Below are 17,839 nucleotides of genomic sequence, written 5' to 3'. Positions count from 1 at the left end.
AAACAAACTTTTTATGTTTTAGAGAGGGATGAAGAAACAAATAAATAAAAACAAAGAGGAAATATATGTGGAATCATGTTGATCTCCTGTCTCCAGCAGGGTTAAGAAATTCCTCATCAGCTTGTTTGTGGGGGACACTGACTCTAAGTACTTCAGCCACCTCTTATTATTTTCCTAGCAGTGTTACTGAATCAATTCTTCAAGAGAAAGAGTAGGACAAGACTGGGAAGCTGAAGGCTACCAAACTTTTCTGCTTGGTTTGCTAAGCGTCAAGCTTTGCAGGGCGAAGTTAGCAATACAGAGGTTCTGCACCCATGGCCTCAGTGACTCAGTCAGAGCTACAGTCATGAACCAGAGCTGTGTTTGTGCAGGAGGGGCAGGAGCTGCAGTCTCTGTGTCCCCCCATCACAGAGTGACCAGTGGCAGTGTCACGTGCCAGAGGAATGACGCTGTTCAACTCCTGCGAGCTGCACTGCTGCTGCCTCTGCAGCACTGCACTGACTTCCCTCAGGAAGGGAACGTGTTAATGCATTAATAGTGTTAATACTAATGCTGTCTTGGAATGGGTTCTTCACTTACTGTGACGTGTTAAACATAATTTGCCTGTTTGGAAGCCATACATCACTAGTCAATTAGTACTTCAAACCCATCCATTTTAGTCAATACTGCACAAGCATCCTAGCAGGATGTGAGTTGGGATGTTAGTCTCCAGATCTGAATTCCTGGCAGCACTAACACTTTTTAACCTGATCAGACAGGAGTATGAGTGTTGAAAAAAAAGGGGGGAAAAAAAAAGAAAAAAAATTCTTTGGGTCAGTGTTATAGTTTTAATTACAGAAGCATTATACACTCTTGATTCATCTTTTATCCATGTCCCTCCAATGCCTCTTGGACAGTGCTGCTGGTGCTGTATAGTTATTATTATTCTCCACTGCAGAATTGGCTGCAGTTCAGTAGTGTGCATGTGTGTGAAGTGACTCTGAATAAAATAGACTATTTAAATGTAAATAGTGTTGTCATTTTTCTTAGTGAGCCTCACTCCTCATTAATTAGGAAGACATTCATTTGACTTAAGTATTTGAACACCAAATAATCAATTTTGTTATAACGCTGCTTTTCTCTTCCAACTGTGTTTACTTTTCTCCTGTGTACCTGTGCATTCCCATATTTGCAAACATGTATGCCAAATAAAAACCAGTATATTCTGTATGTATTTTAGAGTCAAAAATGGAGCCAAGGAGAGTGTAAGCTGATGCCCTGTTCACTATAGCACTTAATCAAATGCTTAGTTGATTTAAATAGGTTTCAAAGACAAGATAAATTTGGGCACAAAACCTGGATTCAGAGTTTTTCAAGTAAATGGAAGTCAGTCTTCAGTGAGCTTCAAACTGGGCACATGTAGTGCCCAGAAGCACAGCAGAAGCATTGGGGCAGCACCTAGAAAAAGAGGCACAAATGCTGTTAAATGTTGCTAACAAGTCAAAATATTTTTATTTCCTCTTTGTCTTTTTTCACAAAGAGCCACATTTTTACATTGGCGGGGGGGGGGAATTATTTGCCATTTATAAGAGCTAAGGAAAGGTAACCAGACTAGCTGAGGAGAGGGATCTGTGGAGAACAGGGGAAAGCCAAGAACACAGAAGACAAAACAGAAAGAAGATTTTTGTCTATTGACACATATTCTATGTGCCATAAATAAAAGTAGCAGGTAATTTAGATTAGACAGTAGGCAATAGTCTAATTGTTAGTGTGGTGTCATCTATTAAGTATCATCATGATCTCAAGTTAACAAACCCCTACAGTTGCACTGTGGGTAAGTGACATATGTCATACTCGTTCATTTTGTACTGCTTTATCTTCTGGGCACACAGTAGGATGGAGAGCATCATAATCATTATTAACTCTCCAGGGCAGTATCACTGAAGTTACTTATTTCCAAAGTATCTTGTTTCCTTTGATCCATTAAGTCCACCTGCCTCAGTGCTCACATCTCCTTGGTCACTGGGGCTTGGCAATGAGACTTCAGGTGGAGTCAGCAGCAACACAGTGCCTGAAGCTCACATAACCAAATCCATGAACAGACAAAGGGTTCCCACTGCTGCCCTCTTCACATTGTGGTGAATTTATTTGTATTCAACAGGATTTCATTGGGACCAAGTGATGGGGAAAAGAAGAGCAGCTGGTGGTGGATTAATGGAATGAGGCTCATACTGTTTGGTCGATAGGCCAGATAATTGCCCCGAATGGTTTTCACTGGCAGCAGGGAAAGGGGGGCCGAGTTGGTGCCTCCCCAGCTGCTGTGGGTTTTGCTGTTCTCTGTCTTTATTGCTCTCTCCAGTGCCATGATGGCACCCTCTGCCCCACCCCTGCTGCTGCTGTCACTAATTGAGCATCTGCCCTGTGTCTGTCGCTGCTGCGTTCGCTGTGGTTCCAGCCTCTTCTCTCACTTGTGCTGCTGGACTTTTGTCATGACCAGAGACATCTGTGATTCTCCCATTGAGAAGTGGTGGAGCTTTCCTCTTGTTAACTCTGGAGAGAGGATCTTTCCCTGTCTCTGCTTTTAACTGTTCCCTGAGTTACCCCATCAGCTGCTCTTGTCAGACTGGATTCGCAATCACTTCTCTGGCCCCCTGTCCTCTCTCGGTTTCCTTCTGAAAGACCAATACCGCAAAATAAGCAGGATAATTTTTCTTCTAAGGTTTTATATACTTTGACTTTTTTTTATAGCCATCAAGAGCAAGCTGCTGTCAAAGATAAGCTAATATATACTCCTGCAGCAGGCAGTCAGTGCGTGTAAACCATCCCCACCTACACTGGTATTGCTTGAGGCTGGAGTAAGCTATGCTTCAGCAACTCTTGAATTAACAGGTTTTGTCTGACTGTGGCAATCTCCTGAGTACAACTCAAAGAGAAACTCTTGGTCAGTGATTTGGGGATTTTTTTGTAACTTCTTGTTTTGTTTTTTCTTTCCCCAAATCTGAGAATAAATAGCACCAGTTTAGATATCCAGAAAACGTGATTTAGGTTGTGAGGAAAGAATATGAGGGGGAATAACTTAAAAGACAAATAGAGAAATGGGAGAAGGAGTGTCCTCAAGAAATTAAAAAGCCATTGTTGAGAGGAAAGGAGCAGATTTAGGAAGAAAAGGGGATTATGTTATAGAAATTGCTAGATAACATACCATGAAAAAATTTTAATGGAATGCATTGGGAATATTGAATAACTGTTCGGAGAGGCTGTGCAGTTACTGAAAAACCTTGTGCTTCTCGTGTCAGATATGAACACTTGCTTTATCACATATAAGACCTTGTATTTCTAGAATTTCCTTCCTGCCCTGACAAGGTCTCCGTCCTTGTCATCTCTTTTCTCCGCTTCAGCCTGAATGCTGCAAAGTTTGGGGGGCTTTGGGCAGATTTAGCTGAGAGGCACAGAAAAAATATAGCTCTATTGACAAAGCAATCCTTGGCATGTAGTTGAAACATTAAAACATGCTAGAAATTAAAAAATATTAAGCCTCAAAACAGACACTGTCTTTATATTAGACAGCAAATATTGCGGCTGAGATAGAACTAAGACAAGATGCAGAAAAGTAGTAACAATTAGCTTAATATTTTGCATGAAAACATACAGTCGGTTTATTAAATAGTTCTAAAAGCCCTTGTTATAATATCTAAATCCAGTTAAAGTTCTGAAGTTTTTTGAAAAAGATTTGGATGTTTTGCTTGAGCCTTCATGGAAGTTTGTTTCTTATTTTTCCCCTCTTTCCATCAGGCATAGTGTTCATATCACACAGAGCTCAAGTATCTTAGCATCAGCCTTAAATTAGACAAAAACATTTGTATTTTTTTTCTCAAGGTCTTGTCAAATGACACTTGAAGCCAAATAGTACTGAAACACATATGTATGTGTGTCTGTGTGCATCTATGTGAGGAAAACCTAGGCCATTTTAAAGTAAGAATATTTCGTGCTGTCAGTGTATGTAATTGCAGAACTCCTCTGATTCTGGTCCACCAGTGTAAAGAAAGCAAAATCTCATGTTGCATTTCGTTTCACCCACTGTAAGATAGTGTGGTTAGAAAAATCCAAGCCAAAATCCAAGCCAAGAAACCATTGCTTGTCCGAAATCCGTAGTTATTTCAGGTTTCGATGTCATAGATAAGAGCATATATGGCCCCTTCTTTTCTGTAGCTGGCATGGCTTCAGGAATAAAGCAGTTGTGAGCGAGCAGAGAAAGGACTTTGGAATTTCCTGCACTCCTGCTGTGTAGATTCAAACTCTAAGTTTAAATAATGGATGAAGCTAAGATTATTATAATTGATCATTGTATGATTTATAGGGAGTAATTATAACTAGGTTGAGAAAGAATTTCCAAAAGCTAGTTTCCTGGTAGCCAGAGTCATTAAATATCAGTGTGCTGCCAAAACAAAAATTAGGTGGGAACACAGCCACAGAGTTCAGAATGTCTGTCCTGCACCTGATTTATAACTACCCTGAGGATGACAGTGTCAGTGGTATTTTCCTGTTAAGAACAGTCAGAGCTGTTTCAATTGTTTTTCTTATCTTTCTAACAGAGCTCCACATTGTTTTAAGTGTAGTCAAGCATAATAACTGGAAAACTGTAAAAATCTAATGCATAACAAAACGAAAAGGTGTAAGAGGTTGAAAAGGTTAATTAAAAGTGTAATGATCGCATTTACTGAGACAGTTCAATTAATCACTTTATTCCAGTGGTCATGTGATACAGAAACCATTGCTCCAGAAAACTGATTCCTAGTGCTGGGATTCGTGGCCCGTGTTCATTTAGATGTGCATTTTTCCACAAATGGAAATCTGACTTTTTATTTTAAGCTGCTTTTATCTATTTGAAATTATTTAAGTAGTAGCTAATGTTTAACATTGTGTCCTCACATAATACACTGCTCCAGCCATGCTCCTTCTGAACAGGATGGGAGCATTGCCCCCTTGATACTTGCAGTCTTACAGCCCCACGGGAGGTTTGCTTACAGCTTAATGGGCTTGTAGGTATAGAAGAAATGAAGCACTAGAAATACATCATTAAGTAATGTGATATCTCTGAAACAGTGTATATGACCAACAAAGTGAATTCTCAAGTGTCAACAAGCGCAGCTAAATGTGATTTTTTACCAGGTCAACTGGAAAAAAAAGAAAAAAAGAACCTTGAAGGATCAATTACAAGGGTCATAACCTTGTATTATCTGATTTGCTGTAATATTCACACAAGCGTTATTGGAATGGAACATAAATTTGAAAAATAGTGAGATTAGAAAGGATTGCAGTGCTAGAGCAAAGAGATAGAAGCTTTCCCCTGGTTTATTTTGCTGGGGCAGCACTTTAGAGGGAGCCCATTATAAGCAGAAGAATAGTAGTTATGTTAACATGGTAATTAATCAAGTCTGAGGAAAAGAGGAAACAAGTTGTGAATTCAATTCTGCAGTAATAAAAAGAAATGCTGAAAGTTGCCCTGTAAATTGGCGTGACTTTGGCAAAACAGTCCCTCACTGTGTCTTGAGAACTTGCGTGCAGTAAATCACTTCTCATGGCAACCGTGTAGGTTCGAATGTTTTCACAGGTTTATTCTCTATTTCCGTGTCTGCTGGTCCTTTCCTAATTCTGTTGACTTAGTATTTAGCTAATAATAAAATACTGAATATGAGAGCATATGCAGTAACACGTTTGCACTCTATTTTTAAGGGGAAATTAATTAGAAGAACTCAGCTGAAACTGCGGTGATAGCCTTCCACATCACAAACCCAGCCTCTCACTCAGTACAGAGCATGAATTGTGTGTGGAATGACTGAATCCCTCACGAAAAAACTGTATGCCCTACATGGCCCCAGTCAGGCAAAATGCATCCCTGGTGTCAGAGTAGTGTAGATAGGTTAAAATGATCTTTACACCCTAAAACTCTTTAGGGTAGAATTGAAATCATTGCGGTACGTGAGAAACAGCGACTGGATCCGTTTGCAACAACTGTAGTTTCTTTGTTTAGCAGGTCTCTGACTTTATTAATGCCTTTCTTCCTCTTTAGTGAGATACTTTGGGCAGAAGTAACAGTAGCTTTAAAGAGCCAAATTCATAACTTAAATTATTAAAAATTCAGAATAGCTTCAGTGAACAAAATAGATTTAACTGTGCTGGCATGAATGTAATGTACAACTGCAGTCCTCAGTGACCTGTGGAAAATTAGGGACCCTGGCATAAGCTGACATTTGATTTGTAATAGAAATGAAAGGTGATAGATCAGGATGTCTGTGAATGAAGACAGAATTTCAGCAGTGTATGCCGCGGTGTTGTTAGCGCTGGGGAGCAGGGTTTCCTCTCCCTCTCTGCCCTTGTGGAACTAAAATTTAAACCAGATCACTGTAGGTTTATGAGAGTTTCCTCTTACATAACCTGTAAGCTGAGCAGATGTCCCTAGCCAACCCACAGGGCTCAGCCCTCTTGGAGTTCTTTGCTCAGCTTTTCCCCATTCCTCCCCAGTAAAGAACTAAAGTGTTAAAGGAAATGGTAAGATACAATTCCCCCCCTTTTTAATCAATACATATATGCAGCACGGGAGTTGCAATTTCACTCTAACCTTTATTTGCAGTGTCTGTGAAATGCACCAGGTAATGGTCAACTAAAGCGGGATCCAAGTGTAAATACAGACAAGAGCCCTGTCGAGTATTAGAGCCCAGATCTAGTGGTGAACTTGGGCAGTAAAAAATGCAGCATTTAGAGAATGTGACCCCATTAGTAGGATTAAACTTCCAGGAACAGACCAAGAGATAAATCTATCCACCTGTGATTCAGAAGCCTCTGCTTCGAGGTGATATCTAAAATCCTTAGCAAGAATCTCAGAATCTTTATAAAGAACACAGAGAAAACAGTTTTAAGAGCAAGCAAACAAAAAAGGAACAAGAAACTCTTTACTGCAAGGGTGGTGAGGCTCTGGAACAGGTTGTGGGTGCCCCATCCCTGGAAATGTTCAAGGCCAGGTTGGATGAATTTTGAGCAACCTGCTCTAGTGAAAGGTGTCTGGAAATACAGAAGCTGAGCTTTGTTGGATGACTTTGGACCTGAGGAGCCAGCTCCCAGCCTCAGGCAGGTGCAGTCAGTGTGTGCTCCTGGGAGCAGACAGCCAGTAATTCCACGGGCACCCAGCACAAGGGGTCGTGGTGCTGCGGTCACTAAGGCAGTGATCAGAGCAGTCCTTGAGGAGCTGGGATGTCTTTGCTCTCTGCTTGTCTCTGTGAGATTTCAGAAAACCTGGGAGGGTACTCTGTGGGTTTGGCAGTACCTTGGTCTGGAAGGAAGGGAAGGAGATGCGGAATAGAGAGGGTTATGTATTTTTGGAAGGGATTAGAAGTAGGGAGTACAAGCAGGATCATGCCTCTGCAGGCTTACAGTCTTCTTCAGGGAAGGTTTACAGTCGTTGCTCTTGTAAGAGAAGTAACTCTTTCCTGGGTGCAGGCCAGGACACAGCAATCTGCCTCCCACTGAGAGCTCTCATTCTTGTTCTGAAGCATCTTGCTCCCTCTTTGTTTTGCAATATGCACCATTTCCTTGTTGAGAACACTCTGCAGTGAGATAGTTTGAGAGCCCTTCTGGGAAATGAGAGCAGTGTTTCTGAGTCTCTCATGTCACAGAAGGCATTGAACCAAAGTCTGCAAGATCCCAGCTGATGATTCACCAGCAGAGTCTCATAAAATCAAAGGCCAGGGTGTGTTGGGAAAGACTTGAGACACAGCAGTTGTGCATAACACAGTAGCTGAACACTTCCAAACATAACATGGTCGATGAACACTCCCAAATCTTGCTTGTTGGTTCATGCTAAGCAATGCGATTGTTCCCAGTCTCTAAATGGCTTGGACAGGAGACAGTATTTACCTCCTCAGTTAAATTTCAGAATTCAGTGGGGGTATTCAGAAAAGAATTCTAGAGACCTAGGCAATTTGTGTGATTAAAGACTTAATGACTAACCTAGAATGTAAAATGTTCCAGCTTTTGTTTTAGGAAGCTGAAGCCTCATTTTAGGCAGTTATGTTTGTTTAGATCTTTTTGTTGCTGTAGCTTTGGCTGTACCTTTCACAGGCATCATCTTTGTCACCTGGTGCCATCAACTGTAATTTCAACGTGCATCTTGTTGTATGTGGTAGAATTCTGAAAGCTCTGGTCGCAGCTGATAATATATTAGCTTTAATTTAAAAACTAAGTCAGCTGCTTATTAAGATTGTGGAAGAGGTTTGAAATATGCCAGCTGTTCTGTAAATGCTGAGCAGAAGAGAACTTCAGAATAACGCTACCGGTCTCAGGATATTTTTGGAGATGAATCATTTTTTTCCTCTGCCATTTGAGATTAGAAGTAATTTGCCCAGGAAAATGGTAGTTTATTTTAATCCATTAAAGTGAAGATGACAATATTTGACATGCTTTCCTTATTTTTTAATCTGCTCTTCTTACGAAGGAAAAGTACTTTGGTGAACCCCACAGCAGCACTTTTGTTTAAGTGGGATCATGGCTCTCTCCTTAATTTTGGTCAGTTTTTGTTCCTATATGCCATATTCTGCACCTGTGTTGGAGTAGGCCCATACCCATGTGGTCACCTCTATCACTTTGTAATTTTGCCTTCCATCACATTAACATTTATTGCTCTCTTTACAGCATTCCCTTCACTATATCCACTAGAAAACCTACTAATGCTAATTACTTGCAAATAGTAATGGTAATTTTAATGACAACCTCAGTAAATTGCTTTTTATATGCTGTAAGAAAATTGAAAACTAAATGTCCATTTTGCTGCTTAATAAGAAACTTAGAGAACAACTCATATTCCTTGTGCTCCTTCTGTCTAGTGGGAGAGATGCCTTGGGAAGGCTGACCTGGAACAGAGACTGAACAGAGCTAGAGAATAAAGCAGATATTTATTCACAAATAAGAAGCTCCCAGTACCCACTCAGAATCCTTTTTTGAGTTCCATGTGGTGGGTTAACAGGAGTTGAGGAGACACAGTAGGTACAGAAATGAAATACGAAGAGAGGTGCAAGGAAAATGAAAGATTAAGGTGGAGAGACTGTGAAAGAGGGTGAAGCATGAGGAAGATCAAACAGGGTAGAGGAAGCCCTGTTAAGACTTTTGGAGCACCTCTGGATAAAAAACAGGAGCTTTTGGCTGTCTTCTTTCTGTGATCTGTGGGAGATTGAGTCCAGGACTGCTGTGGCTGTAGCTGTGCTGGGCCAGGGTGGAGGGATGCAGGAGGTAACAGACATCAAAGTGGTTGCACTGTACTACAGAGACTGCATTTCCATCCATAAAATTGGTCAGAAAACATGTCACATGTGTTACATGTGCAGCAGAAGAGCTGGGGGTGCAAGCAAAGGCAGGTCAGTGTCAGTACCCAGCGGTCTTGCCCCAGGGTTTTTGTGTGTGGTGTGCAGCAGCTGCCTGGTGGGAGGGCGGATTTAGGCATCCCAATGCTGCTGCTTTCCCACCAAGGCACAGCTCCTGGCTCTGCCTGGGCTCTGCCATCCCTCTGCCTGCCCCCCATCAGGGCAGCATCCCCAGGTGCTGGATAGAGGCTCCTGCTGGGAGGCAGCAGCATCCTGGTGGTTCCAGCTCAGCTCTCCTGGGCCCCGTGCAGCAGACAGGACCCAGCGCCTCGCCCGCAGCCATCACTTAGCACCTGCCTGGAAGTGCCTTCCCACGGGTTCTGTGGTGGTTTGGCAAGAGGGGAGGGCTGTGTGGTTCGGCAGAGACTTCCAGAATGGGCCCAGGCAAAGAGGATTTGAGAGAGAAGAAGCTCTGGGTTGGGAAATGGTGGTGCAAAGAAATCCCTACTTGTCCCAGGCTCCTGCCCTGACTGCCCCCAGTCCATCTCCTAATGCCCCGAGAGAGGAGAAAACTGAAAAAGGATCACCTTACACAAACCTTCCCCAAAGGATTCTGGCATGAAAAGTAGCTCTGGATAAGATCCATTTGCTTTTAAAGTAGTCGGTACCTGGTAAGAGCCCAACCCCTGCCTGTCTTAATAATTTAAGCTTTGCGGAACAGAAGCTGGGTGAAATTTTGACCTTATAAATTACTGCTGCATAAGTAATCCTCAGGAACACTCCCAGTATTGTTAACTGTTTGTAGTTACCACAGGGCTCAGGGATAATTCTGCACTCTTGCAATAAAAATAAAGCATTAAATGTGTTGCAGATTGTCAATTTTGCATTAAGTAAGATTTAAAAGCTTAAGAGAAGTTGGTATTAATGAGAAGAGTTGGTTTAGACAGTCTGGTTTAATTCAGGTGCAGCTGATGCGCCTCTTCTACATTTAGTCTTGGTTTTTAAAAGGTGAAAATAATTTGTATAATATTATGACAAGCCAGAAGCAACAGCTAGAGACATATGTATCGAAACAGAAGGGGCAAGGGGCACGTTACAGCCAGGGCTGGTTTGAAAAACAAAACCCCCCAGAAACAGTCTGTATTCAGGGTTGACATGCAGAGGAATGTGAGTGTTGGGCAGATATGAATTGAATGACAGGTATGAATATGCATAACTATCGTTTGTGAACACTTTGCACCTAACTCAACTTCCACCCAAGATAACTTTCACTCCTGTTTGCACTGTCAGTGACTTGGCTTATGTTCTGCTTTTAAGAAAGATTGATTAGCCTGTCCCTTTTGATTTTTGAGGTGCATGTATTCACAGTGCTTTTTAATTCTGTAGCAGCATATATCAATACAGAAAGCTGAAGTCTGTTCATATTGCAATACCCCATTCGGAGCTGTTCCACAGAATTTTGTTTTAAAGAGTGGAATTCAGCATTTGACTCCCAGGCACAAATAACCATGTAATTACTCTGCAATCACATAGTAATTAGCATATACTATTCATATATTGCATAATTATATGCCCTGCAGATTACATAGTAATTATATTTGTACTAAACATATAATTCTATATACTGTATAAAAAAAAAAAAACTTTGAGAGTTCATAGTTGATAATATACTTGTATGCTAATGTAGTATAACATTTTATATTAAAAATGTTACTATTTTATGAGAGGGTTGTATTTTGGGCATCTCTTCTGCATCTGGTGTTGCTTAATCTGTTGTAGGCTGCTATTGTAAGAAATGCTGGGCTCTTAATTTATAGTCAAATGTTGCACGTTTACAGTTTTGTGGTTTATGAAGATGAGATGCAGAAAGTTGCCATTTTATTGTGCAGGCAGCTGAGACTGGGGAGGACTTTTGAGTGTGATCATTAAATCACAAAGGTTAAATGCACAAATGCGCTGACCATAGTTACAGCCCTCTGCTAGAGCGAAACACAGATGGAATGCTCCTCGGCTTTGTGTTATTTTGGGGTGGGTAAGATGCATGGGACAGTTGCAGGTGATCTGTTTGAATAATGGGAAGTGTGTGTGAGCAGCCAAGGCCCATCTTGGGCACAGTGTGTTCCAGCAAAAGCAGCACCTCAGGGCAGCATCTCAGTCGAGCTGCTTCGTGTTTCCCTGCTGTGGAGAAAGAGAAAAGGTTGATGTCCTGATCTGGGAACGGCAGGCAGTGTGGTAGGAGAATGGAGGTGAGTGGCAGTGAGTTGTAGAGGGACCTTGGACTGAGTCTCTGGTTAAAGACAAGATCTAGGGAAAAAAAGCTTTTTGTAAGAGTAATTTAGAGCTTTGGATCATTTTAAATGTTTTATCTTTGGCCAGCCCCCCCCAAGAGGTTGCAACAGATTTTAGTTATTTGCAAAATGTTTTGTTCAGCTTGCAAATTCTGTAGCAGTGGGAAATTAATGTATTTTCTTGGATCTGTAATGTTGGCGTTCCTAATATCCAAAGCAGCATTACAATTATTCTTAATTGAATTTTGCAGTCTAATGCCAGTTGCCTTAGTTCTCAAGCAAAGCATCTATTGAGCTTTAATATCTGGATAATGTATTGAGAAATTAAATGTGTAATTATAGCCTTAACTTATATCTGAGTTTAATTTTTTCCATAATTCCTTGTAGTGTGTGTGTGTGAGAAAGGGACGTCCTTGTTTTAAAATGTTTCTTTCGCAGTCACTTTTTAATTTTATATCAGCTTCTTCAAAGCTTGTAAAGTTCATAAAATTTCCAGGGTTTTGGATGGCAAACAGTGTTTTTACCTAAGCATGGAATTTGTAGGTGGCCTTAGAGAGCTCCCTGCACCTGATTTCCTTCCTCTCTGGGTGGGCTGTCCTCAGACCTCAAAAAATGTAGTAATAGGCATGTCTATTTTACTTTCTACACAGTACACAGATTACTTTTAAATGTTGTCACCTGGAGTAGACATGGCGTGTCATTTAACTTGCTCAAGGAAAAAAAAAAAAAAAGGGAGGGGGGGTAAACGTCAGAGCTTCGCAACACCAGAGTTAGAAGCCCGTGTTCTCACTGTGTTCTTATGCCAGATGTATCCTTTCCAATTTACCAGGGGTTTAAAGAGCTGCTTAGTGAGCCCAGGTCTTTCCCAGCACTCACCCTGCTCCCGAGAAGATGAAGCACAGCCTGCCCAGGGTGCCATTTGTTGGCCGGCCCTCTGCCCTCACCTCACGCCCGTGCTCTCGTTCACTTGTTAAACCATTACCCCCAGAAACAGAAGGGCTGCTCCCAGTTTCTGCCACCGAAAGCTTTGTGTGTAACAAATGTGTGTGTCCAGGAATCTCGTTAACGGTGAAATAACCGCAACGCGCGAAGTGTAAATGTGACGCGTTTCTCACTGCTGTTGTGTTGTTTTTTCTAGTGGAGCCAGTGCTTTCAAAGGGGAACAATTGCTTGGATGCAGCCAAAGCTTGTAACCTAAATGATACCTGCAAGAGGTTCAGATCTGCTTACATAACCCCCTGCACCAGCAGCACGTCTAATGAGATCTGTAACAAGCGGAAGTGTCATAAGGCCCTCCGGCTATTTTTTGACAAGGTCCCCCCAAAGCACAGCTACGGGATGCTCTTCTGCTCCTGTCGAGACGTAGCCTGTACAGAGAGGAGGCGGCAGACTATTGTTCCTGTGTGCTCATATGAGGACAGGGAGAAACCAAACTGCCTGAATTTACAAGAGTCCTGCAAGAAGAATTACATCTGCAGGTAAGATAGCACACGGCAGGGGAGTGATTAATGAGGTACCAGAGAGAACTTTTTGGTGCTGATGGATTTGCCAGGTCTAAGGGTCAGAATGCTCGCTGAGGAAAAGGATGAGTCAGGGGAAAAAAAGCAAATGCCTCTGACATCCTTAACAGAGTAACAAAAGCCTTCATTTGCTTACAGTGTGTGTCTTCTCCAAAACTGTTCTCAGCTACTCCCTCGCATTACGGAGGAGTCTTTAAACCCCCAGTTTAATTTTTGCAGATTTTTGTTGGAAACATTGTGTGTCTTTATGAAATGATGTCTCAAGTCTGATTTTTATGTCCCATTAGTGACCAGGTAAAAACAGAGTTTTGCATTATAATGGGATTTGTTTTCATTGTATATGTGAGTATTAATAATGGGACTACAAGCTTCATGTTGGACTTCATAAGTATGCACAGCTCATGTGTTTTTAATTTATTGGAAGAAAAGGAGTCCACATTGTAGACAGAATCCCACTATCTTCATAGAGCTGGTTTAGCCTTGAAATTGTCTCATCTTCCCTCCCCTGAGAGGAGTGCTGGGCTGATGCTACTGGGGGGTCATTGATTCACTGACCTGATTCCCTGACCTATTTCCCAGCCTCGTTCCCTGAGTGTTCTGGCAGAGCAGGGCTCTGCTCCATGGGACAAACTGGATCCCTTCCCCTCCTGGGGTCCCTGCAGGTTGTCACACAGAGCTTATTCGGTGGCAAACATCCTCTGCCCTCAGGAAATGCTTTGCTCCTACTTAGCACTGTGTATGTTTATATTAGAGCATTGTTGTGCTAATGTCATATTTATGAAGTCGTGCCTGAGAATCCTGCTCGTTTCTAATGTGTAAATTTCTTGTAGATTATCCAATTCTGCAAATTAGCAAACAAGGGAGATAAACACTATTGTAAAATGTCAAGGACACTGAAGATACGATCTAAATCTTAATAAGTACTTACTTACGCCTGGTAAAATATTTACTTTGAAGTTTGTTTATGAGATTTCCACTGCTGGTCTTAAGCTTTTTTCAGCCGCTCTTCAGTTGTGCCTGAGTGTTGTTCAGAGGTGAGGAGATGAGCAGTGCCCTGCCCTCCATGGCTTTGGAGGAATCTGGAGACACATTTCCTGCTGGCCACAACAGGAGCAGATTTAAATCAGAGCAGTCTGACTTGCATTCAGCACCGTGATTGCTGATGCTGTTGCAGTTTACGAAAGATGGGTATGTGTAGCCTCAGGACAATCCATTTTCTACTTCCATGTTGTTCCATTAGTATTTTTGTTCCCATGTATTGCCTTCCCTAATCTCAGATCCTGTTAATTAGTAGAGTTACAATATCTTTACTGTGCTTTTTGTCAAACTGTCAGTGTGTTACAGTGTCAGTGCAATTGGAGAGAGGATTTTATAGAGAGACTTCTCCCTGTGATTTGGGTTGTAGTATTCTGGAATTAACTTGCTAAATTAGCGCCATTATTTCTGTTTTTCTTTGGTCAGCTTTGATCTAATGTTGTCTCAGCAGTTAAGTTTTTAATGGCAGTTTTTAAGTTTAACTTCATGAGTCTGGTGTTGCGCTTTCTTCATCGCAGTGTTTGAGCTGAAAACTCGGTAAAACCTCTGCCTGAAGTTGCAGCCAGCACTGAGATGAAAATGGATTTATTTGTAAATGAACAGTGGCTTCTTTTGCTTTAGAAAAAACGAGAAATTTTTGGCTCTTCCAAGGCTCAGTGAGACCTGGCTATGAGGGGCAACACTGGAATGGGTGGGCAAATTCCCCTGCAGGGTCTGGGGCAGACTCAGTGTGAGCAGCACTTAGGTCCCGTGGAGGTAAAGCAAGCTTGGTGTGTTGCTGAGAGTCACTTCTCACTGGTGTTACACCCTCCTGGGCACTCCAGACTGCTGTCATGGAGAGGAGGAATTGGCACCAAAGCTACCCCAGCCTATACGATAGTGAAAGACATTTTGTCTCTGTGACTTGTGCACATAAAGGATATTGGTGAGATTTGTTCCCCTGGTCCTGCAGGAAAACTTGCAGGGACTTGGGCAGAGCAGGAAAAGAAATGGGAGATTTCCTTGCTGTTTTAACTACTGGCACTGATAAATATCAGTCCTTACAGTAATTCCAGATATGTTTAGAATAATTAAAAGCAGTAGTCAGTAGGTGTGTAATTCTAACTCTGATAACTTCTATTTCATTTTGAAATCAGAAAGAGTAAATGGCAGAATAATTTGAAAATAGGGTCTGCCTACTGTGAAACCAGGTAATTTAGAAACTGCTATTTGCATGCCTATTGCACCTATTAAAGCCTTTTCATAATGCTTGTTTAGACAAGGGGTACAGGTTCTAAAGGTTTTCTGAAAATATGTTCAGAAAATGGTTTATGAATGCTGAGTAAGCAGCATATTTTCAGAAATGCAAGATTTGACTCTGCCTGTGTACTCTGTGTAAAGTATCAGCTGGACCTGTGTAAAGTTTTTAAACATTCAGTTTTGGACACTCTTTAAAAACTTTATCCTGGTGTATAGATCGCCAAATCTGTTCCTGAAGGAGAGTTACGAACAGTCAAGCAATCTGGCCAGACTTCAGGTACCACTGACAGACATGGCAGGATGCTTTGCCTCTTTTTTTTTTTTTTCCTTTTCTTTTTTTAATTCAATTCATTAATCTCTCTGTTACATAAGAAATCCTCAATCGAAGGATAAAGAGACCTGAAATGTCAGGAAATGCAAATAAGTTCTGACTTATGTAAACAGTCCTAATTTTGAACTTCACCAGAATGCTGCATGGTTTGCTTTCATTATCATTTGTCTGCTGCCTCTGCTTGTATCCCAGTCCATATCCAGCTTTGAAACAATTGTAGTCTTCCAGGCATGTCTGTCAATGCTCAGTGAAAAGAAAAGAAAAAAAGAAAGAAAGTGGAAAAGAAAAATAAAAGAAAAGAAAAAAAAGAAAAAAAGAGAAAGAAAACAGAAAGAAAAGAAAAGAAAAGAAAAGAAAAGAAAAGAAAAGAAAGAAAAGAAAAGAAAAGAAAAGAAACGCAAAGAAAGAAAAGAAAGAAAAGACAAGAAACGAAAAAAAGAAAATCGAAAAGAGAAAAGAAAAGAAAAGAAAAGAAAAGAAAAGAACGAAGAAAGAAAGAAAAGAAAGAAAAGAAAGAAAAGAAAAGAAAAGAAAAGAAAAGAAAAGAAAAGATTCTGTTGTGGGCATAAACAAATCTAAGAAAAGTCCGTGTACCATTGAAAACTTTCACCAGTGATGTCCTGGAATAATAACACAAATCTCTAAAGAACTTCTTGATCTGATCACTTCAGCTAGCATTTAATCTTCAGAAAGTTGTCTGGCATGTTTTAAGAATATCATCCTGCTGTAAATGCAGGGCAGGGTGCTTCATGTTTGCCACTGTCACATTTGACAGTACTGCAAATACTGTTTTGCTTGAGTAATGAAAGTGTGAGTCATTAGTTTGGTCTTTTTAATAATCTGTGTCTTGGATTTGCATACTTGGACTTTTTTCCTGGATGTGTTCAGAAGACAGGGACCGGAATGATGATGATACGGACACATTAGTTATTGAAATAATGCTATCAATCCATTCATGTGCTGCAAAGATCAAAAAAGAACGGCAGCATTTTTGCTAATAAAAGAAACTGGTAGGAGCATCTTTCTTGTCCTTCACCATAATGATACTCAAAATGACTGGTCAGATCATTGACGTTCATTTTTGAAGCTTAAATAGCCAGAAAGTAGTCCTTAACTAATTTCAGAAGACAGTTGTCTTCCTAATTTTTTTCCTTAAGACCTGGAAAAGATACACAGCTGTTTGACAGTGAAAAAAATTACAAAAATAGGCTTAACATATTTAAATAACTTCTTGTGGGATATCGGAAGGATAATAATGAAATACCCCATTAGGTTCCAGTACATGGGTCATCTCCTTGAAAATACAGTGAAAAATGTTTTCAGCACTGTGTATTCAGAGAGCCAGATCTTTATAAATGTGCTTTCACTGGCGTGTTCTTACCTCTTGAGCAGTTTTTGGTCACCTGTCCTATCCAAACTTAATTTAGTTGCAGCCGCCCATTCAGCTCTGCATGAAGGATGTCTGCTTCTGCCGGTATCGGAACGCTCTGTGAAGATATGCAAACGTTGTTCTCAGTGCAGAGAAGAATTCATCCCCTGGAAATGTTGGAACAGAAGCTCAGCCGCTTGCTGCATTTCCTGAACGCATCAGAAACTTGCCAAGGAAATAGCTTTCCTTCCTGGTACTCTGTTGAACACTTTGAATGACAGTTTACCTTGGGAAGGGAGTCAGTGTGTCTGCGCTCCTTTGCTGTAAGGCATGTGGAAATCTGCAGGTGCTTTACTCCTGGAACCTGCTGGTGAAAGCAGCTTCTCTGTGTGAGTCTTGTGGGCTGTTCCTGCAGCAAAGGCCCCTGCTGCCTGCAAACCCTGCACCCTCGTGCTTCAGCCTGGAGATAGGTCTGGTGAGATGCTCTAAATGTGCAGGCAACTGTTTTTGTCCTTCTCCAGGATGGGGGGAGCCCACCAGCTATTTTCTAGGAGGAAGCAATCCTCAGGTACAGAACTAACAGGGAGCAGTGCCCTGGAGGGATGTGCTGGAGGAGATGGAAGAGGGGAAAAGAAATTTGCCCTTTTCTTCACATTTTCTATTCCTTAGACTTCTCTTTCATTTTTCTCACTTTTTTTTTCCCCTTCTACCTCTTCCCCTCGCTTAGT

At 41.3% G+C, this 17,839-nt stretch overlaps 1 protein-coding gene across 2 annotated transcripts in view; it reads left to right on the top strand.

The window, feature by feature from the left end:
• The window catches only part of GFRA1 (GDNF family receptor alpha 1), a 132,736-nt gene that overhangs the window by 69,966 nt on the left and 44,931 nt on the right, over window positions 1–17,839 (top strand). For both annotated transcript variants that reach the window (XM_040071871.2, XM_040071869.1), the window contains exon 4: window positions 12,756–13,095. In XM_040071871.2, the coding sequence (XP_039927805.1) occupies window positions 12,756–13,095 (340 nt within the window). The remainder of the gene's footprint in view (window positions 1–12,755; window positions 13,096–17,839) is intronic.

Source organism: Hirundo rustica, chromosome 8 (genome assembly GCF_015227805.2).
Source record: "Hirundo rustica isolate bHirRus1 chromosome 8, bHirRus1.pri.v3, whole genome shotgun sequence".
NCBI lineage: Eukaryota > Metazoa > Chordata > Aves > Passeriformes > Hirundinidae > Hirundo > Hirundo rustica.
This window is presented reverse-complemented; position numbering and strand designations above follow the sequence as displayed.